General features: G+C 34.2%; 1 protein-coding gene across 1 annotated transcript in view; it reads right to left on the bottom strand.

Moving 5' to 3' along the window:
* Positions 1 to 20,992, bottom strand: part of LOC104472340 (CUB and sushi domain-containing protein 3-like) — a gene marked incomplete at both ends in the record, with an annotated part of 28,922 nt that extends 7,930 nt beyond the window's left edge. The window contains 5 exons of the mRNA XM_010087974.1: positions 7,182 to 7,355; positions 9,096 to 9,290; positions 10,672 to 10,857; positions 17,152 to 17,340; positions 20,804 to 20,992. Of these exons, the coding sequence (XP_010086276.1) occupies positions 7,182 to 7,355; positions 9,096 to 9,290; positions 10,672 to 10,857; positions 17,152 to 17,340; positions 20,804 to 20,992 (933 nt within the window). The remainder of the gene's footprint in view (positions 1 to 7,181; positions 7,356 to 9,095; positions 9,291 to 10,671; positions 10,858 to 17,151; positions 17,341 to 20,803) is intronic.
* Between the last annotated feature and the right edge of the window lie 3,657 nt (positions 20,993 to 24,649).

Below are 24,649 nucleotides of genomic sequence, written 5' to 3'. Positions count from 1 at the left end.
TCATACAGGAGGTGCTCCAGCCCTCTGATCTTCTTTATGACTTTCCTCTGGACTCTCTCTAACAGGTCCATGTCTTTCCTGTGCTGAGGACCCCAGAGCTGGATGAAGTACTCCAGGTGGGGTCTCACAAGCAGAGGGGCAGAATCACCTCCTTTGACCTGCTGGTCACACTTCTCTTAATGCAGCCCAGGATATGGTTGGCTTTCTGGGCTAAAAACACATGTTGCCAGATCGTGTCCAGCTTTTCATCCACCAGTACACTCAAGTCCTTCTCCTCAGGGCTGCTTTCAACCCCTTCATCCACCAGCCCGCATTGATACCAGGGACTGTCCCAACCCACGTGCAGGACTTTGCACTTGGCCTTACTGAACCTCATGAGGTTCACATGTGCCCACTTCTCGAGCTTGTCCATGTCCCTCTGGATGCCTTCCATCCCTCAAGCATGTCAGCCGAACCACACAGCTTGGTGTTGTCTGCTGTCTACATCAATCCATGGGGACGTTATAAATATATCTTACTTACAATGCAAACAAATCAACAATTATTTATTTTTCTCATGACTATTAGTAGAATTCTTCCCTTTAGCCATTTTTCTCGTAAGAGACCTGTGAAGAAAAGAATTCCAAAATATTCATTGTATCTTAAGGGCATGCTTGTATTCATTACTGCATTATCTCTGTAGTTTTTATGACCAATTCTTCTAATTGATTTTCAGCACTTCAATTTTAAACTCTTATTTTAAGGTTTTTGTGACAAATAAAAATATTAATTTCCCCGTATTAAAATTCTAAAATGAATTTTTGAAGTTACATTCAGTAGCCTTTGATGCTTTTCTTTGTGTATTACATGTTCGCACCTATATATATGTAGGTGCAAATATATATATATATATATACACACAGTTTGGGGTTTTGGAGGTGTTTTTTCGCTGTGGAAAGTTTTCAAAGCTTTCAGTTTACTGCTGATTTTCTGGTAGTCTGAGAAAAACAAATACTGCACATGTATAGTTTTCTGAGAAACTGACTTTGTTTCTGAATGAGACATACTTATTGTGTAACGACATCAAAGATCAACTCTGTTCCTCCATTTTATCTCACAGCTGTATCTCTAAAATATTTTTCCACTCACTTGCTTGTATTATATATATGAATTATGTACCACGTAGTTGATGTCAGTTTTTGTCACACTGGTATAAACGAGGACTAACGTATGATTTCACTACCGCAAAAAATAGTGCAAAGTCATAAATGAACACGATTTTAAATCTGTTCTGATTTGAGAAATATGTCATACTTGCCCTAATTGAATCATTAAGGAAGAGGAGCAGTTTTGTTGTGAAATTTGGTATAATGAAGCTGAATAAAATAATAAAACTGACTGTTGTAATAACTAGCCTTCATTCAATATAACCAGAAGGTTAACTCTCTTTTGGAACAAGACAGCTAACGTAATCCTCCCAAATGCAATCCAGATACAAAACTGCTCAGGAGCTTAGCTCTGCAGGTGGAGTGTTTTCACTGGGGATGGAATGCAAATACTGCAAACCAGGTATCATATTGAGGGATCTCTCTGTAGATACAAACAAAATCTGACAGAAAAACTATGGCAGAAAACTGAATACAGATGCAAAAATATAAGGAATTAGAAAGCAAAGGTCTGTTGAGAAAAAACTAAGAGTTGTGCTGAGAAAACAAAGGTTCCAATACTGCGCAACTATGTTGTCTTCTGGGTTTTTTTAATTTTTCTTGTTTGCCAGGAAATTTATTTCCCAAATATATGAGAAAGAATTTAAGAAATAATAATTTTATTACCAATTTATACTCCTTAAATTTATTTCCCAAATATATGAGAAAGAAATTAAGAAATAATATTATTATCAATTTATACTCCTGTTTAAACAGCCAGTAAGTCATTAGGTATTTACTTATCATGGATAAAAGACTTAATAGTACTGTTATTATCTAATGGAATTATCACTTTTTTATCCACAGAGTAATATTCTGATTCTAAGACCAATTACAAGCAAACATAAAGCTGTTGTAGCCACTTTGGAAGGCTAATGAAAACATAAAATGAAGAACAATCATATAATATTTGTGGGAAATATGAGACAGAGGAAGTGGTTCAAGCAGTAAGATCAATATCATATTTCTGATCTGCATTTATCAGAATGAACTAGAGAAAAAAATATATATACCCTTGCATGGTACCTTGCCAAATACAAACACAAATAGAACATTTACTGCATTGCATTAAGAGCTTGGTTATGGACAGACGAAAGCTAAAATAAAATTAGCTAATGTTAAGTAAAATCTCCATTCAACAATTTGCAACAATTAGATGATCACAATTCCTATTACTGGGGGAGGGAGGGGGGAAATATTCTAACACCCTAGTAGTAAATAGCCAACTTCATACTAGGTTAGTGCTCCAGACTATTTTAGAGGAAGCTATTGTAGGCTGTTTTCAGGATGGCCTTGTTCATTGCCAATGTCTTTATTTTAGTGCTGTATCATAACACTGGGTATATTTCCATCTTTTCTACGATACGGATATAAAGGACCTATATAGCAGTTCTGTGAATCCAATTGAGGCCCCTAGGTCTTAATATAACCTGTAATTTATAATACTGAATCAAAGATGCCACTTTTGTAGAGGCAATGAGTGAATGCTACAAAGAAAGAGATTAAATGTGAAGGTTTTACTGAGCAACAGATTTGAGGGGGGAAATAAGCACTATAGCAATCCCAATTTCCAGTCTAGCAAAGCTTGAGAAGAATAACTACATTAAATATTATTAAGAAACAAAATTAATAAAAACATAGAAATTAAGGATATTAATAACACGTGAGCATCAAATAAATTACCTAACTTGATATGAAATCCAGCTCTAGCGATGAAGAATGAGCATAATAACTTAGTGCCAGAACCTTTGAAACCTCTGCTGCAAATGAGGTTTCTTTTCTGCAAGTTACTCCCTGAGATGCAAGAGTAGGAATCATGAATACAGAATACATGAAATGGCAAAAACGTGCCTATCCTTATTTTTTAATTTCAAAAATGAGCATTGTAGTGAAAGAAATCTATATATCAATATATTATTATTATTCAACAAAATTAATTAACCTGTCAAGATGACCTGAGCCAAGGAGGGAAGAATTATTTGCTGGAATTACTTTCTCCACAGGGCTTGCATTTTTCATAAGGATGTATTTTTTTACACTCTCCTGTTCACAAGCAACATCTTCTATAGAAAATCACAGTATTGAAACAACAGTAGCACAGCCCTGGACAAAACTGGGGTTTGGGTCTTTCTCCTGCTACTTTCAGAAGATCCCCACCTTGCCAGCTGTTCAAGTTGTACTAAAACTCTTCAGGATGAATGGAAACATTCTTTTAAATCTTTTTTAATGCATAGTCCAGAGAGGGAAGTTCTCTGCTGAGTTCTTTGAAATGGCTGAATAATTCTTTAAAGATGAAACATCCTATACCTCATTCCGAAGTCTAGTTGTTACTATTATGCAGTAGTATTGAAGAACAAAGAGAAGCATATGGCTAACTCCAGAGATACTAATTCTTTATCACTGGAGATACAGATCCCCTTTTAGCTGAAACACCATGAGTTTCAAAGCAGATGTTTAAAAACAGTGAAGAGGAAGAAATTAGTTGCTTGTATGTTTTTCCAAAAGTTTTAGATGAAAACAGTAGCAGAAAGGCTATACTTCAGACAATACATAGCCACAGAAACTTTTCAGCGAGTTGCTTGTATGTTTTTCCAAAAGTTTTACAGATGAAAACAGTAGCAAAAAGGCTATACTTCAGACAATACAGAGCCACAGAAACTTTTCAGCAACTGAAAGCTGATTGGGAAAATACAAATAGTACAATTTCTTTTTCCTTACCTGATAGAAATTTAAAGGTACAGTCACTCTTGAGTATGTATACTTTCCTCTCAAATAAAAAAAAAAGAAAAATAACTTTCCAGCTCTACTTCCCTACTTTGCTCTTCCAAACACATAAATTACATTTAACGTAAATATGTATATATTTCAGTTCCTGATTTACTTGGTCCATGTTATACATAAATTTAATATCTTTTTATACCTTATTTGATTATCTAACCTCCCCACTGGTGCTTTCATTCACTAATATACACACATCTTACAAACTGGTCTTACAAAAAATAATCTTTTCATTCTTTATCATATTATCTTTCAGCTACAAATTAACTGGAAGGGCTAAATGACAGATCTTTACCTGTCCCACACCCTCTCCGCAGCACTGACTCAGGCACTGTATACTCTTCACTGTCAGCTTACATGGTTGCTCTGCCCCAGCCGGTACGTCTGCTGCTCTTTTTACCCCATTGAAAGCATTGCTCTGTACAGAGCTGTTGGATAATTGTTTTCTCATATGTCATCATATTTCCTTTGTGAGTAGCAGGCTGTCACCAATGACTCATTAGTGTTTGGAATTGGTATTTTCGTATGAATTAAGGGAAGAGAGAGTTGAGTAAAACTGGGGTAAAAATTCCTCAGGTAAAAAGCCACAGGTTGTGTCTACATTAGCATTTAGGTGCAGATCCCCCTTGTAACTCTTAAATGTGCCAAGTGGTTTTTATATGAACAAAGTAGTTTCCTTTCAAAGGAAGCACATTGGGAAGCTCAGCTCTAGGCGCACAACGTAAGTGTTCCACTTCCTTTTGCAGACAAAGGGGTCAAAGCTATTGAGAGGTCTTTTTGACAACTTAGAACCATATGAGTAATGGCAACATTTAGCCCAGAGGACTAGACCAAAGACTGTCCAAGGAAAATTCTCTGAACCATATGTAACGCAGATAGAGAGAATTCAGAACCAATTATTTGTCTCATGATCTGCTTCTTTCTGCTGGATTATTTGTTAATGCAGATAAACACAGAGTATGTGAGGTTTTACTACTTCTCTGAGGAGAAGAGATGAAAGGTACTCCTGATACAATTGTATGGTTTGAACATATGCTGACATTTAATGCTCACTCTAACACAAGTAGCTTTTTATCTGCTACCTATCTGTCTTTAATAAAAACTCCTCTAGTATTAGTCATATATTGGAAACTCACCTCCATATATCTTATTGATCAAGTAAACTCCATTCTTCATGACTGCATTTTAATTCATATGGATACTTAGCATTATATAAAGGCGTGTTTAGTCCTCCAAGTGAACTAAATATAACATAATTCAAAGCATCAAGATTAATAAGAAAATACAACGTCTTATGGACTTTAAAAAAAATTAATCATAGTTCACTGTTTATCTTGATTGCAGACCTAATACCAACTTGGAGAACCGAACACATCTATCACTCCAGCAATTGCTGATTCTTCCCAGGATGTATGTAGGAAATGACAGCAATGACTTTAGGTAAATAAGAGAATATCAACATATCTGTTTTATCAATATGTTTAGATGTCAGGAGGAACTGAGAAAGAAGAAGGAATTAAGAAATGAGGGTAAAGTGTAGTCCAGCTGAGTTGAAGAGGAAGGATTCACAATTTTAATGAAATGTGAAAAGCTAGAGTAAGCTCACCAATCCACAAAGAAGAAAATTTTGCATAACATCACTTTCCTCTAATGAGTTTGACAATTTTGTCGAAAATAATCTTTTTTTCCCCAGTTTTCACATGGTTTACATTGATGTGATCCATCCACAGCCCTTATAAAATTGTGCTGCTTTCTGGAAATCTCTATGTTTTTCCTCCTGCCAAGCCATATTAACAACAACAACAAAAAGCAGTCCTGATCCTCAAATCATGATGTTGTAAAGTAATGATCTTTTGATAGTGGTTTTTGTTTAATAGTCTGAAAATAGTGCTAATAAAGAAGGGAAGAAAATCTCAGTGTTAGAGAAATCTTAGGAAAAGTTGGGAAATTTTATTAATCATTCACATATCAGTTAAAAAATATGAAAGTACTATGGAGTTAACCAAGTAAACCTCATATATTTCAACTCTGGGAAATGCTCAGTTTAATAAATATCTGATTACAGGCATTAAAAATATAAATAAATAAACCTCAACCTTTTTTATTGTTAGGAAACTATATGTTTTAATTATCATTGTTAGTCATGTCAGTAAATTAAAATAAATAAAATTAATGTCATAAATAATGCACATATGCTAAGTTTTCATTTAAACAGAAACAGAACAATTAATTTCTTCATCAAATATTTAAATATTTTTCCCTGAGGAAAGTGTATAACAGAATACACAGATTTGTCAATCTCTTTTTATAAACAGGATATTCAGTAGAAATCTGTCCTGTGTTTCTGAATTTATTACAGGATTTATTACATAGACTTTCCCCCAGAAAATATTTTCAGTACAGAAAAAGATCAAGCACAACAAATTTTGAGAGGCAGTCTGTAACCTTGGTGACACAACAGTCGTGGTTCTTGTCTTTGACTGTTACTTTATTTTAAAAGGCTAAAGTGATTCTTTTCATATTTTTCACCATAAAATCTTGTGAAACCTGTATTTGTTTTTTAGGACTTGCACAACAGAAATATTTCAGGAGCTCTTTGCTGTTCTGTTTTGTTTATTTTTTCAATTGGAACACTGTTTCTTCTCACCAGCTATGGAGAGCGAATACTGATCCAGATCCCACTACGTTCAGTGAAGGATCAAATCAAGATCCTTACATTAACTTCATGGCTATTGAGTCTCAGGGGAAAGAGCAAAGAGGCAAAGAGAATTCAAACTTTTAACACAACTAAACCTCACATTTTTTGCCGAACACCTAAATAACAAGGTAGAACTTGTTTTTGCAAGTGTACAGATTAATTCTATAACATAACCACTAAGTTCAGGTTTACTACACAGATATTTTACTGAGGATATGCGTTAAAGCTGACACATCAGTCAGTCTTGCCATTAATGTATAGGTCTATTTTAGAGACACTTGCAGCAAACCAGTGACACGGGTTTTGCATGTGGAGAAGATATTAATAAAGTGATTCAGTACGTGGAAAGGTAACCACAGTCATAACTTGATAAGAAAAACAACTCAGCCATGCACATTTTTAAAATGCAGAACTCTCTTCAAGGTCTCTGCTAACAGAAAGAGACATGCTGATTCACTTTGCTTATTTTCTGCCTGCTAGAGAGAAAGAAAATAGGTAAGCCATGACAGCAGTAGCCATACCTAAACATCTGGTCTCAATTCCGCTCCAGAGCCCAGAAGACAGACATTCCCTCACGGCAGAGCCAACTAGCATGTATCCCGAGTCACAAGTAAATATAGCTGTAGATCCGTATGTGATTTGAGTTCCAATCTTATTCCCATTTGGAGGTGTAGGAAGTTCTCCACAAGAAATAACTTTATGACAAAATCAAAACAAAACAGAAACGTACAGCTGAGTACCACAACCTACATACAATAATACTTATCAACCAGTCAACCAGACATATAAATAAATTTCACAACCTGAAGTATTTTGCGCTGTAGAAAAAAATAGATGAAAAACTCTGCATACAAAGACTATTACTTCCCCAGAAACAATACTTCAGAAAGAAGGGAGGGGACACCAATAAATATTGTCTCTGTAAAGTTAAAAAAGCCCATTGTTCAGAACACTACTAATTGCTATTTAATTTCCTTGGGTTTATAAGTGACTTTTTCTTAATATTGGAATATCACAATCGTTGCAATTTTAAAAATTGTCTTCATGTGTCTTTGGAAAGATGACATTTTTATGTTCTAGTTAATAATAAAATACTTGCCCTAGCATTTACACAATACGTTGTTATAATGAGTGAACAAAGTTTACAGAATTCCTTGCTGTTCATTTACTATTTGAAGCATCTTTTAACTCAAAATAATATTTTTTCTTTAATAATTTTATTTTAAGACTTAGGAAAAATAACGTCACTATTAGTAAACAAGATGGTAGACTGACAAAGAATGAAAGCAGTTAGTGCATTTTATGCAAAAAAAAAAAAAAAAAAAAAAGTGGTAATATTGCAAACAAAGCTTCCCAAAACATAGTGAAAAATGTTTGTCTTTTAAAGAACAAAGGGCTGCAAATACATATTTACTATATAAAATATCTATATACCAAGATAGAGATATGGATACAGACATATACACAATATTTATAACACTAGCAGATGTGAAATATTGTAATTAACTTTTCAAAATCCTCTAATTTAGAAATGAAACTTCCAGTAGGTTATAAAGCACTGAAAATTAAGGTTAATTTTCAATACAATTTATTTGTCTTAGGAATTGCATTTTCCAGCCTTTTTTTCAGTTGCAAATATATTTTCAATAAATTCGAAATTTATTCTAAACCACAATTATCTGGACTATCTACACATTTTTTTCATACTTTTAAGATGTGTGGATTTATACACATACATGCAGATACCCACAGTTTAGATACAGGCACCAAAACCACAGTCATATCCCATTCTATCAAAGTGTACGTGATGTGGTGTCTCACAAAGAGGAAGAATTTTGGGGCTACAAAGTATACCCAAACCCCCACAATTTTGAAAAGCAGATCTCTAAAATGAAATACACTAAGAAACCCGCTTTTCACAGGGGTTGGGCAGGCGAGCATAACTGTAGCCACACATTTATCTTGTTTAAAGTATATTCATGACTTATTTTTTTTGAAAAGTAGCTATTGCAGGTTATCAGGATACCAGCTCATGGTAGAAATGATGTAGGCTTGCATGCTATACGGTAACCAGCTAAAAGGAGAGATTATTTTACTGATCAAGTGTGCAGACAGGATACAAAGTTTTTGCATTTTTCGAGACTATACAGCATTCCTGACGTAGAAAAATAATAATGTTATCTATTACTTATTTGTAACTTTATAGATTTAGGGACTTTCAAAATCCGGAAGTGTGCTTACAGGTATTTCCTTGACACAAAACCTAATGGACTGTATTTGTAAATAATAGCCTTTAGGATAGCCAGGAATTCCATCCAGGAAACATTTTTCTAATTAACTGATTCCAATATTTAATTAGTTAATTTCTAATGCAGCCAAATAAAATATTTTTATCTGAAGTCTGTAGAGCAGATGCAGATATAACATGTACTCACTTTGGCAGTAAGGCCGCTCATTTCTCCAACTCCAGGTGCCATTTGCAAGACACTCAATAGATGCTGGTCCCAAACCATAATACCCTGGATCACAGCTGAAGACTACTTTTGTTTTATACTCATAATGTGAACCATTCACTATTCTCCATCTTCCATGTTCCAGTGTAAAAGAATTGATGCTTGGACATGTAACAACTTTCAAAATAACAAAAAACGAGAGAATTATTTGTGCCTTAGTATAGACAAATCAGAAAAATCTGTACTGTTATTAATTCACAAATAGATTTTAAACACAAGGATGTACTGTTTGAAGAGTAAAGCTGTATTTGAAATTGCAGGTATGAGTTGTCTCATTTAATTAATAATGATCAATAGCCCAGACAGAGGAGTGACTGTGCATGCACAGCTATGCAATTGGTACGGATAGGTTCTATACAATGGTTGAATTCACAATAGATTGATAGTCATACAACTCCTAGGACACTTTACAACAAACATCAGAGTCTTTACTAAAATGTTAGCTATACTTCAATATAGCAATTATTTTTCAACCCACATGAATTCTATTGAGATATAGAATTTAAAGACTTTAAAGGCTCATTTGGAGATGCTGCACATTTGTGACAGATAAAATACTATCCATATTCAAGATGGTTTTTCATCAGCTACACATTTTTATCTCATGTCTTAATTCTATGTGTACTTCTTCCAAAAACAAACAAAAAAAAAAAATTCTATAGCCCTAATCTAATAGAAATTTAACGAGCATAGCATTTTTTCCATGATCAAAGTCACAGAGGAAAATATTTGCTGGATACTATTTCTTCCTCTCTATTTGGATTGCTTCTTTGGATAAAGGAAAAGGCATGAAGGAATGCAATTTACAGTAACAAGAAAAAAAAAGAAAAAAGGAAAAATCCATGGAAATTTTTCCAAGGTATTTTTTCTTTCAAAAATTCATTGGGTGAAATAATCCAAACCTTAATGTGCATCAGACACTCTGACATTTCTGTATCAGTCTTACAATCACCTGGGTTTTCATACCTCATTTATAACTTTGATGGGACCGATACTCCATTTATAACTTCTCTTTGGGACTGCATTTTCTTGTCTGTAATGTTCCCCCAAGTTTAGATGGTGTAGGGTTATAATGATGGGCTGAATACAAATAATAAGCAGCAGTTTCAAGCAAGTACCCAGAGTATCAGAGACTTTGCTATTCTGGATAGTGAAAAGGGTTTGTTAACAGTCCATGAACTGTGCTGCTCTCACTGAAAAGATGGATTTTGCATAAACCTCTGCAACCATTAAATTTGATTTATCTGCAAATTAATTATCAGTTTGAATGTGTTCTATAATCTCTAGCGTATTTCTTCTGCTGTCACAGAATGTTTCAATGTATTTCAGATACATACATTTCAAGTATGTATTTCACATTAATTTAATACCAGCAATTATTCATACATTAAAGCAACCAGAAAGTTCATGTAATGTGAAGATTTGCATCTTGGATAAATAAAAAAAAAAATGTACAGCCAGGTTCTTAGTCACTGGAGAGTTTTTACATGTTACTTACCTACACAGCGAGGTGTTTTATTGTGGTTGCTCCAGGTACCATCCGGCTGGCAGACTGCAGTAGTAAGTTCCTTGGCTGATAGTCTATATCCATCATTGCAAAAATAAGTAACACGGGTGCCAACTAAGTAATCTGTAGTTAATATCCCACCATTTAATGGAGCTTTAGGAATTCCACAAGATATTGCTGAGTAAAAAGAAAGACATAGTCATTTTGTATTTTCTTCACTATAAGCTTCCGCTCATCTCAAAGGGTTTATGCATTACAACATCAACAGTCTTAAGCTCATAAAATTACTTTTTAACTCATGAATTTGTGTTTTAATCCTACAAATAAATTATCTCAAAATTTAGGGAATTAAATCTCAGGAAGTTTTCTTCTTTTGATAGAGGAGGTTAAAAATAAGAACAGTTCTTAAGTCTGCAGCTATCCATTCAAAATGCAAAAGATAATCAAAGAAGAGGCAATAGAGAATATCTGGAAAAAAATTATCAGCATGGTTGAAGGAGTAAAGCACCAGTCTGAGACATCAGGAAGTACAATCTGATTGTACTTCAGATTTCTGCCATCAGATGCACTGTGTGACCTCTGTTAAAGCACTAAAATTAACTCCGAGCATTCTGGTTTTTCTCCTGTAAAGCAGAAAGAAAATACTCTTTACTCTAAAGAAAATACTCAGATCCAAAAAAAAAAGGGCTTAGGCACTTAATTAAGTACTTCACTTAGAACTGGATTCTAAGAGAACACCTATCCTGCCTATGCAGAGATATGAAAAGTTAAACTTCCTAGACTATGTATAAATACTTGACCACAAAAAAAAAAAAAGAAAAAAAAAAGAGTAAGCTATTTTTGCCCCTATTGTGAGCTAATCTGAAGTAAGATCTGCTTCATAAGCAATATCACAACAGTGTGGGACTGTACCAAAGCTAATAATCACAGCTGAGACACAGGCAAAGCACTAATACTCATCACATCTTCTGGGCAACCATAAAAACTCATATCTTATGGCTATCACAATATCTACTGGCAACTAGAAACAAACACATGTCTAGAAGAAAATAAGGAAACAGTGATTAGGAGACAGTGAAAGCCCCAAAAGAGTAATTGAACTCTATCTTCATGGAGTATAAGGAAATTATCTCAGAGGGATAAGAAGTTAACTTGTTAACTAAACAAGAAGGTTTATCTTCCACTTCTTACTAAATGTCTGACAAAGCTGTGCTATTTCACCTGATATCACTGAAGAAAGAAACTGACCCCCCATAACACTAAAGTGAAAATTTATTACCAAGTTGGTGCTCATTGTATCTCAAATTCTTCAATACCTTGGATTGCAGCAGCAAACACTAGCCAGACCTATCTGTGCAAAGAGGAGGATAGACAAAAACTGCTATAACCAAGGTAATAATCAAATAAAACTGTTCACTGCATAACTGGCCAAGCTAACCTCTTCCTTCAAAACCTCATGTTAATGATAAAAGGAAGCTTTGGACAATAATGGAGTTGCCAGAATCAAGTCCACTTCCTGTTACATCAGGGCCGGTATTCAGCAGGGTATAAAAACTAATATTCATGCCCAAAAGACTTGCAACATGTTAACAACTGTTGCTTATGATCCTGAGCACCAAAGAATGATACAGCACTACTTGTTCACATACTGCAAATTCTGTTTCTTTTAGCAATCAGCTATATATACGATATTTTGTTGATACAACCTGAAACGTTTTATGTTTACTGTGGTTAATTTCTTCTTCAGTATTCAAAAATCTCCATTAGCAACTTGACCAATTTGAAGTCATATTATCCATGCTATACAGAATCAATCTTGTGGCACAAGAAAAATATATTCTTCACTTAACCTTAAATTCTTAAGAAATAAGCTTCATCCCAGCATACCAAATGCTTGATAACAGTCTTTTATACAAACAACAGAGCTCCCAAGGAATCACTCAATGACATTTTTAGTTTACAGTGAGTATAAGCTGAATTTTACATATGTGGAAACTTGCACAGAAAGTTAGCATTTAGCTAAGGGAAAAAATGTGAAAAGATCAAGACAAGTTATTGACACATCTGACAACTTGACAGGAAAAAAATGGCAAAAATGGAACATCCGAAGTGCCTAGAAAACAGGTCTAGCACAGAAATGTTTGGTCATTATTTGTCAGCTTGGACAGTATTGCAAATCAACATCATAACTGTAATCACAACTGAAATATTAAAATCTATTCTTTCTTCACAAACTTCAGAACACAGTTCCAATTCCAAAGATGTACACATACAGCCCTCGGAAGACCTGAACTTTATTAGTTCTCAAAGACCACCAGCACATTCTAAAGACATATCTGAAATTTCAGAAATTAATATTAGACTGGGATGAAGTTCCTAAATACCCTTCATTACATGTTAAGACACTAATAAAAGTTCCTGTAATGGCAATTTCCCAAACTGAAATCAGACTATTCACCCTAAAAAAGACCTCCAATCCTTATATTTGCTCTGCTCTGCCTCACTTAAGAACAACACTTAGCAGATATAGCTACCTTTCATATCTCAGGGATATACGAAAAAAAAAGAGTATCAATGCAGACATCACTCTAGAAGTGATAACATTTACCGGGAGCATTTCAAACATCGGCAAGACTACTGAAACTATTCAGTTACATAGTCCTGTGAACTTAGTCTGTGAAGTATTCAGAAATTTTATGAAAAATAAATTTCCTGTAGATTGCCTTTACAAATCACTTTAAAGGATGGCAAATATTTCTTTGGCATTTAGTAAGTTATTGAGTTTTCAAACCTGTCCCAATATAGCCATGCATTTGGAAATAAACAGGAGTTTATTTTTAATAAACACAAGACTTTTCTTATGTATATTATTTGTTCTAATGCATATGACTCCCCCAAAGCTATCTCCATGTCTAAAAAACCATAAAGGTAGAAGGTACAATTTACACATCAGATACTTGTTGCAGACCACAACAAATGTACTTTAGCTTAATTTTTGAGAAAATAATAACTAAACAGGTATCATACCTAACCAGATATTCTTCATATTCTCCTTCTTATATATTTTTTTAAATGCTTTAATATAATTTGCATAAAAATCACCAGTTATGCAACACTTCTGTCTGCTGTTATGGACAATTTAGATTTCTGAGATAGAGATTTCTTCTGGATATAGTGTTGTGTTTTAATTTTTACTTACTTAGCATCTCTACCTACAATTCCTGTAAAAGCATTTGCCTGTTATCCTTATTGTAAAATATTAATACTGATTTCCAATGAGGCCTGTGTGAGACAATGTTTATTTGCAAGATAAATATTTCATAATTAAAACCAAGGACACAATGCTGAGATAAAAAATTAAAATGTAAAAACAACTGGGGGAAAAACATTTTAAAGTTCATTGAAGCTTCTGAGATCTATGATAAATTGTAATTATTCAACCATCTATATGAACTCATCTTCATTCTTGTATTCAGACAGATCATTGTAAACCTAGTCAGTCTCTCAAAAGTTTATCATAACCAACCCTCACTATTTAGTTGACCATGGAAACCCTTTTTTAATTTGTGTTCAGAGGCTTAATATCATTACTGAGATGGATACATGGATGACTACAATTTCAGATTATGATTCATTTAACGTAGGTTTATATAAACAGAAGAGTTAGTATCTAAAAGAACAGTAAAACTTTGCAATTAATTTGCATTATTGTTACCATTATATTAATAAAATATTATATTTTGAAGCTATTTCCTTTTACTTCTTTTCACGACAGAGGAAGGGTGCTTTTTTGTTAGCTTTGAAACAGGTTTCAGGTAATTGCAGAAGTCTGGCTTGAGGCATTTCTTTTTGATTCCTTACTAGTGCATTGAGTCTCTTCTAGTGAGGTATGTTTAGTTCTATAAATAATGTAAAAAAGCTTTCATCCAAGGTTAAAGTGTGTATCTGGATTTTTCAGGTTCTCTCATTCCCATAGTGCAAGTGATTTGAAGAATGGCTGGTATTATCTATTTAGATCAAGAGTTCTATTCACATAGGTATAAGAATGAGATAGTTAAAAATTTCTCTAACATTACTCATGAAGTTGGAAAAAAAAAGCTCTAGTGGAAAAGGCTACTGGCATTCATTAGTTACAGGAGAGGATTCAAAAGTGATAATAATGGTACAGATACAAAATGAAAATGTAAAGAGAAAGCATTAGTTTAAATACAGTCTGCAGGCAGTAAAAAATGTATGCCAAGAAATGGACTTAAAACCCCCAAACCATCACAAACCACTAGCTGTGCTGATTGTAGAGGTATCATTAAAGATTTCATAAATTTTGAGTCCTTAGATTTCTCATTTCCTATAGGATGATGCCAGTAACTGCTACTGTAATTTGGTTGGTAATCTTCATTTAGGAAACAGACAACAAATAGATTTAAATGACATGCATGTTTTAAAGACATTGCAAGTATTTTTTTTTTCCCTTGTACTTCTATGCAAAAGAAAAAAATACCTAATACTTTTTTCTGTTGTGTTAAAAGGTCAGCTGTGGTAATCTTACATTCAGATGTGTGAAAGAACTGACTAAAATGGCTTTGCTAGTTATGCTATAAATGACAGAGAATGTGAAGCAGAAGGTAAGACTGGGATGTTGTCATCTGGTATCATCTGGCAAAATAGTTGGTGAATTCTGACTGATAATCATAACAGCTGCTAAAACAGTGTGCATCCTTTACATCACGAAGTTCTAAGAAACACTAGCCCACACTTAAGAGTTAGAACTACTTTGTGGTGAACATGAACTGCTCATTAGTAGGGGGGATGGCAAAGCCCTTGTGTCTTGTAAGTATCTTCTGTGAAAGAACATGAGGGATATTTACTGATGGTGTTCTCAACATTTTGATACAAGAGATTGTATGAGACATCTTCTGTATCATCCAGGTATGGGGGACAGTTTTTCACCTCAGCAAAACAAGGGGAAGCTTCAATGTATGACTGATGTAAGGAAGCAGCTTATTCCTGAGGGTTTTTGCAGTAATAATGTGTCCTTAGGTTGAATCTGAAGCGTTTGCTGTTGTGAGTTGCAGCTACATATCGTGGCCACAAGCCACTTTCCGCACACAAGGATTTTCTGGAAGAATTTAATAAAATTCATATCATGTATCAAAGCTAGCCCTCATTAAATGCATAATTATAATTAACTGTTATTCAATTAATACATACGTTAACTGATTTTCAGTAGGCTAACAGCTGGTACCAACAGTCTTTGTACCTGATCAGACACCATGAGATTACTAAGTACTTAACTCCACTTGTTCTTCAAGTATTATCTGAGTATTGCAACTGTTTCCATTACTGAATTCTACTCGGTATGTTGAGAATAATCATCTGCTATTTGAATTTGGTAAGTTGTTTGGTTTTTTCATTGCACATTGTTTGATACATCTCATTAACAGTCTGATCAAGTTCAACAAATAACTGTCATGAAGGCAGCCCCTTAGATAACTGATGAGGAGAAAAAGCTAAAGAGTTACATGTAGCAAATGCACTGCTTCTACTTTTTTTTTTTTTTGAGGACTCCAGTTTTTAAAAACACATGCACACCTTTTATATATTAATAGAAATTTATCAAAGAGCTTTGAAACTAAAATAGTTTCACCTTTGACAAAGATTAGGTTGTTTTGCTTTAGAAACATACAGTTCAAAGAGTTTTTGTCAAAAAAAACCCAAACTCATGGGAAATTAACAGGGAACATTCCTACAGCGTCTATCTCCACTGGTCAACAGGAACAAAACATACACAATTTGAATAAACACATCTGCAAATTTTCATGAAAAAAATCGTTCTAATTGTTCACTGAAGAATGACATAGGTAAGTTATTAGAACAACATCATTCTTTACAGGAAAGGAAAAATTAGAATACAGCTATGATTGGTATTAAATAACAGTTTCCTTTTCCCTTGTTAAGTAGAATATGTTTTGCTTTTATAAGGCAAAAGAAACTAAGCATACAGTTAACCTGATGAATTCTCTTTACATTTCCATTTAAACCATGAAAGATTAGAATCGCATCATAGGCAATGCTTTTTTGGTCCAGCTTCCTGTTCTTGGAAATGTAGCAAGGTTCAAGTCTTTTTGGTTTCTATATAGTTCTTGGCTCATGATAAATGAACTTTACTAAACATTCAGTTTTAAATTAACTTTTTGAATAACTTCGTATTTAAAATTTGTGGGGTTTTTTTCCCCTTACAGTGATTTGGATTGTTTTTGGTATCTGCCAGTCTTAGCAAATCCTGTTGAAATGCTGTTTCTTAAAAATACATTTGTTTTTGAAAGTTTTATTAGGTCGAAAAATTTTGTTACAGAGACATGATGATTAAATTATTAGCTGCTATTCATTTTAAGTCAGAAAACTGATGACTTACATTAGCAAAGAAAAAATAAAGTGCCTTAGTGTGTATTATTTTATAATGAAAGAATTTACCTTGACAAGCTGGGACTGGAACATCCCATGAGTAATAACCATATGGAGACTTCCTGCATACAGCAGTACTTTTTCCAACAAGCCGAAAACCTCGATCGCAAGCCCAGCGAACCATACTGTTGAGCTGTCCACCTGTCTGACTGACAATGAAACCATGTGGAGGAGACTCTGGAGTACTACAGTAGAGAGCTTTAAACATAAATATTGAACAAATAAAAGGTGCATTTAGAATCCAGGTGACAATTTTTGACAAATTCTTGTTGAATTCAGTGGATATCTGAAAACAAGCTGAAAAACCACTGCTAAAGTTTTTGTATTTTGTGTCCTGATCACACACGCATCAAGCAATTTCACTAGGTATAAATGTGAAACAATAGGGCTTTATAAGGGCTTCAGGTTTTCCTAGCCTCAAAGGAAATATAGTGATAGCTCCCTTTTATAACTGTTTTTTTTTAGCACCTTCTTTTTTAAACCAAGTAAGCTACAGAATTTTCGTTCATGATAAAATCTTGCAATTGTATGAATTTCAGTAGTATACAATTTTTCTTTTAAGAAGGAGATATCAAGGGGATACTGCACATAATTATTTTCAAATATTTTTCCTTCTGGTCCTAAAGAAGCTATTTATTTAAAGTTCTGTGATACAAAGAACTGAAGTAAACTAACAAATCTAAAATAGATTTTAATCATATTTACGAGACTAACCATAAATCCATGGCAAAAACACTGAATTAATTTTTTATTTTGATGATTTATTTAGAAAGCAAAATGTCCTACAGAAGTCTTATCTAGATACTATGAAAAAAACCTCAGAAATCTTTCTGAGAGCAAAACAGATCTTTAGGAGATAGAGTTGTTATAATCTGAACAGATTTATATACTTTAAGTCTCTCTGACATAAAAGATTGCTTACTTACTATACTGTCATTATGCCTGTATTTCTTTTAACTCCCTTGTTCATTAAGTCCATGAGTACAAAGTCACTTTGTTGTGGCTACCACGTCAAAGGAGTGGACCAATAGGGACTTACGACCTTCCAGCCAGTTAAGATAAATGTTGTTTGTTTAAGAATTTAACTTGGTCTCTGATTGTTTTGGTTCAAGGACAAGTCAAGACTGGTTAGCCAAGGTGGCCATTTTCCCATTTTGTTAGAAAGCAAATTAAATTGGAAGTTTGTTTCCAAGTGCTTCCTTCATGCTTTGAAGAAGTGCTGGTAACTATTGGTATCTATTTTCTCAGGCAAATAGAAAAGTGCTGCTTCACTTGCACTGGAAGCCTTTCCATGCCCCATGACTTGCTTCAGGTCAATGGTTTTCTCAGGTAAAGGCTTCCTCTGACCAGGATAGAGTCATGTGGCTGTTTGTTTACACTTTATTAAAGCAAGCAGCAGATTGAGAAGCACTCCCATATCCTTCGCAGCACATACTATGAATATATTTTCTTCCTTACACTAAATTCCTCCTGCTTTATACTCTTGGAAGAACCAGAGACACAGACACCTCTACTTCTTCAGTGTATAAGAAAATATACTGGTACTTTCTGAGTGATACAGATTACCAGTAAATATTTCCTGTCTACCTCTCAATAGTTCTTTTTTTTTTTAAGAGTTTTAAGAACTTCCTCTTATTTCTCTTTTAACAGATCCAACAGGTAGTTACAGGCAATGAAAATCAGTACCATATAACATTTTGTGTCTACCCAACAGTGAATTTATCTAGCTATACAACATTTACCTCTGAGAAGACTGTCTTTTCCTACAGGGAAAGATCACACTGATACTGTTTTACAGGCTGTTTTGAGCCTAATTATTTTTCTGCAGTAGTGAAGTGTCCAAAACAGAAAAACAAAAAAAACACAGCAGAAAGAATTTTATATTTATTCTCTATTGCTTTCTCCACTTCATAAAGTGAAATTGTCTTATGCCAATAACTTCTCCAATATCTACAGATACTATCCTCAGTACTTTTTATTCTGTGTATTTCATGGTTTTGGTCATGATAAAAAAATAAAATATAGATTTAGTTTAATTGCTGTAAATTACAACAGATCTACTTTAGCTTGATTATGAATATAAGTATCCCATAAAAAAGAAATTACTAAATAATTCTATAAAAACAATTATAGAAAAATCAATCTTTGTTAAGTATTACCTTCCACACACTATTCATAAATATGTTAATTTGAATTACTAACACACACTATGTCGGGGTTTTTTGACATACTAATAAATCCCTCTAGTAGGATTTGCTGCTCCTGTTGAACTTTAAATTAAAGGGTTCAATCCTTCAGGGTCTTACATTTTTCCACCTTATAGCTGCTCACTCCTGACTTGTTTCCACCTCTTCCTCTTTCCCACCAAAAGCATTAATGATGAATTCCATATAGAACCAGTACAAAGAACAAAGGCACATGAGCACAAATAAATGGTGGGAGGGAGAAGCTGCTTCTTCCATCTTTAGTACTGGCTTATGCCCCTCCAAAGTCCTGTGAAACATTTGCTTAGATCTCTACAAAGCACGTGTTTCATACAGCCTACTGAGGCTGTGTGGTGTTTATTTTCCTCACAAGATCAGTATCATCAGGTTCATATATAAAACAGATTGCATTTCCTCTCAGTCTGGGCAATTAATGTTACAAACTATAGCTTACATTACCCTTTTCACAGAAATAAATATGTTCCATATTGAAACTTTACACATATTTTACAAAGTTTGATTTACATACCTATGTATCTTATCCTGAAGCCTTTTTTATTGGTGCCATGATCTGCTGACCACCGGAGAAATACTTCATGGCCATTGCTGGTTATATTTAGAGAAGATGAATAGTCCCCACTGAGAGAAATGAGCAATGGGCTATGACTATTTGGTCCTTGATACAGGGAAGAGGAAAAAAAAAAGGAGTTACAAAGTTTAAAACAACATACAATAAATTATACGTATACAATTAATATAGAATCATAGAATCGTTAAGGTTGGAAAAGACGTCAAGGATCATCAAGTCCAACCCAACATCACCTAACTCACTAAACCACATCCCTAAGCACCACATCTACACGTTTCTTGAACCCCTCCAGGGATGGCGACTCCACCACTGCCCTGGGCAGCCTGTTCCAATGCCTCATCACTCTTTCGGTGAAGAAATTTTTTCTAATATCCAGCCTAAACCTCCCCTGGCACAACTTGAGGCCATTTCCTCTTGTCCTGTCATTTGTTACTTTAGAGAAGAGGCCAGCACCCACCTCACTACACCCTCCTTTCAGGCAGTTGTAGAGAGTGATGAGGTCTCATCTCCGCCTCCTCTTCTCTAGACTAAACAACCCCAGTTATATATCTACATACATAGAAAACATCCTTCAAGCAACTGGTAAATTAATCTGAACTAAAAATGGAAGTTGACATTACAGGTACAGTAGAGAATACGTATTTGTTCAGAAACAAAATTATTTCTAAAGATAGTTATTGCAGCACAATTTTGAAACACATTAATCCAACAGCTCTTTTTGGCACAACAAATCCAAAGAATTGCTTATTTAAGATTTTTTATGCTGACATATTGTGGTATGTGTAAACAATAGTGATTACACAGATGCAATGTAAAAATACATATATAGACAGAAAGCATAATCTGAAGTTGTGCATTCTGTAGTTACCATCAAACACCTCAAGTATATCAAATTCCTTTTCTGTCTGGAAGAATTCAAAGAACATGCTGATATTGTAACCCTTTTCCACAGTAATGGTCCATGCGCACATCTGGAGATTTGGGTAGCTGTCAGGATATCCAGGGCTCAGTATTACTCCTGTTGAATCCAGACGCATTTCATTGGCTGGACAGAGCACTGTGAAACAGAAAGATTGGTAAAAAAAATTCAGAAGCCCACTACTTCTATTTTATGTTATTGGCAAGATTTTCCTTGGTTTAAAAGATCTGCATTACTCATTTTATTTCCACAAATACAGAAAGACTGAGATTTTCAAAACAAAGTCAGTTAGTAGAAAACAAATCTAAGGTAATGTTTATCCTGAAAATAAGCCTTGCAACCCTCAGAAGTTATCAATTCATGACATTTCTTTCATTCTCTAGAAGATAAGATATTCCTGTAGGCTGTGTTTAAGTACTAAATTGTTGCATTGTTCAAAAAGTGAACCATAGACTTTCTTATCCCCTCAAATTATTATTACTGTCAGCAATAATTCCAGACAAAGTTTTGCACTGAAAGCAAAACTTGCAGTCACTGTGATTTTCGGTTGTCAGATTCTAAATGAAGAGTAATCAATCCCTCCCACAATCTGTATAAGCAGCACCTAGATTTTGAGATCTTCAGTCAAGCTCCAAGAACATTGATGTCCCTACACATAAGGTAAGCACTATTCAGACAAGATGCCTTTGGTCTAGAAAATAAAAGACACACTTCAGGCTGACATTTTGTTCCTCAGTAGGACTCAGCAGGACTAAGCAGACAAGAAGATGACTTGTGCTAATCCAGCTACCTAGTTTTTAGAAACCTCAGAAAATGTAAGGTTGTTGCCTTTACATGCAATAAAAAACACTTGAAATTCTATTTTTCCTTCACCACGCCTAATATAGTCCTTTTTTTTTTTTTTTGCTATCTCTTGCCAAAAGAAGCAGCAAAGAATTCTTAAAATCAAAGCCTACAACTAGCAGTCAAGATGTTGGGCCAGACTGACTTTGGGCAATTCATCTAATTGCTCCTTCTTTTAAAAACAGGTACAACAGTTCACCATATGACAAACACTTTCTGAGGAAATAAAGATCAGGACAAAAAAAAAAAAAAAAAAAAGGTAATTTCTGCCCCACTTGAAAATCAAAATCCAAATATCACCCTGAGAGAGATACATGTATGTGTATATATTTATTTTAACTCCATATTCCTCATCACCCTTCAGTTCTTTGGTAAGTATAACAGAAGTATAACTGTGTCTTATATGTTATGTGCCTACTGAATCTACATCTAGAAACCATTTCCTTTTTCTTAAATCTGTGTATGAGAGATTTTTGGTTATACACTCCCATTTCGAGTGAACTCTCAAGACTCAGACAACCAAACACTTTCCTCCTCCTAACACTGAGGCAGACTATTTCCCTGATGAGTAGATGTAAGTCAGCTGAAAAAGAAATTATAAAAATCTGAAGTTCTTAATTGCTTACAGCCTTTTTTCCCAAATTTAACTCTAGGAAATAAGAACAGGAACATTGCTTTACCCTTTTCTCTAAAAAATTGCTGGGAGAGGCTAATCCCCACAACATAAGAGTATTTCCTGGAGGGATAAAAGAAGACACTTGCTCCATCCCTGCTGACTTCTTCAGCAGGCATTGCCTACCATACCTTCACCTTACTCTAAGGAATTACTTTTTCTTATTTTCCACATCATATTCTGAAGTTGTTCATCTTCCACTTACAGCTGTGCTGCAAAACACAGAGCAACTCTGGCTATTCTTAAACGTCATCCTTTCAGGAGGGACAGAGGATGCTAGCAGGACAAATGCGATTTTACGAATAAGTTATCACCACTATTTAAAGCAGCTGCTGAAATTGAAGAAAATGGTGTTTAAAAGTATGATTATGAGGCTTTATTTTGAATTTATCTGGATTCACTAGGTCTACACAGAATTACAATCTCATTAAATAAATATATTTTATATTACCATGTTATTGGAACTTTTTTTCAAGAACCTTTTTTGCTTCATGATATATGAACAAGTGCTTACAGTGTATTCAGAATTGAATACTGCTAAACAGAAGCCTTGCAATCTGATTTATATATTATTCACAATTAACACAGTTAGTAGTGAGCCATCAAAAGTTACACAGAAAATAAAAGGATCTTAGATTTCTCAAGAACACTGAAAATAATATTGGCATACTAAACACAAAAATCACATTTTTATGGGGAAAAAGTTATTGGACTATGAAGAGAGAGATTACAGAAAAGCAGAGAAAGAGAGGGGAAAACAATAATCACCTTCATGAACAAAATCATAAGAATCATAGAATCACAGAATGGTTTGGGCTGGAAGGGACTTCTGAAGATGATCTAGTCCAATGCCCTGTCACAGCAGGGACATCTTTCACTAGATTAGGTTGCTCAAAGCCCCATCCAACCTGACCTTGAAAAAAGATAAAAGTAATCTGCCCATGTATTTTAAAATATTAAACTCTCACTTTCAAAATTAGCATCTAATTGCTAAATTTGAAAACTTGTTTCTCATGTCCTGTGTTTGTCTCAATTAATCAAGAAGAGATTGAATGTAACACCTCCACTCTATGTGAAAAAAACTCGTATGGCTAGAATTTGGTTGTTTAACTGCAGTGCTGAGCCAGTTGTGATACAGCTCTCAAGCTTTGTACCTACATACATATACATAAATTCACGCACAGAGAGGTGTGGCAGGAAGGGCATCACAGTCATCTCGTGCTAGGCTGCACTAGTTTATTTACAGATAGTTTTTCTGATTCTGTATGATTCTACTTTCCAAACCATTTTCAATTTCAGGAACTCCAGGTAAACATCCTTCAGGAATTCTACAGACAGCTCAAAGACCTATTTCTGTACAATGGATTCCCTTTGGAATCAGGTAGCTAGACTTTTTTATGAATCGAAGATAATGTATCTGAGATAAGCTGAGAGTCTTCATTCAATAATTTTCTCAGGGTCCTCTAATTACAATGCAAAGTACAGTTTGAACTTTTTTACTCTGAAGCTTTAATTTTATCCTGAAAGTAGATGCTAATTTCAAGAAAAATTAAGGGCAAAATTACATACTACGTATGGGAAATACTCTGTTTTAACAAAAGATGACAGGCATTGGTATAAGTTTGTGGAAGTTAGTGATTATTTTCTGATCTACAGAAGGAAATCTTCAAGAATTTTAAGAAATGCTCACCCAACTGACACATATCAGAGAAAAATTAAAAATTACAAAAAAAGATGACATAGTTTTAAATAGTACTAAATGTGGTGTAAACTAACTTGTTACAATTAAAATCACCAAATAAAATCTAAAATAATGTCAATATTTTCTCCTTGGGATATCTCATTATTGACTACTATAGGTTTACCGCAGTACACTAGATTCAAAATTAACATTATTTAAATAATTTTATTTAAATTCTGTTCAACAGAAAAGGTGAGTTTATTCCTTGAGGGTGACTCTTATATAATGGGTGACAGCCTGCCCAGTTAAAGTACGGTAGCTTACATGTTAACCTGTCCAGTATAGTAAAATCACAACAGACATAAATTTTAGGCATATAATTTTTCTGCCTCTAGATTCCACAAAACTCTCTATCGTTCTGGGTTTCAATACTGAAATTTAGCTTCCATATTACTATCTTCAAATTTACACATTATATAAATAAATACAAGAGAAAATTATGTTGCTGCTTATTCTAGGTTGCCAGTTTGAATGGCCATTTTAAACATGTTTTAACTAATTCCTTCAATTTTTTTTTTCGAATTATTTTCTGAGTCTA

This window comes from Pterocles gutturalis, unplaced genomic scaffold, assembly GCF_000699245.1.
Source record: "Pterocles gutturalis isolate BGI_N339 unplaced genomic scaffold, ASM69924v1 scaffold16671, whole genome shotgun sequence".
NCBI lineage: Eukaryota > Metazoa > Chordata > Aves > Pterocliformes > Pteroclidae > Pterocles > Pterocles gutturalis.
Note: the sequence above shows the minus strand (reverse complement) of the source record. Positions and strands in the feature narration are given on the sequence as shown.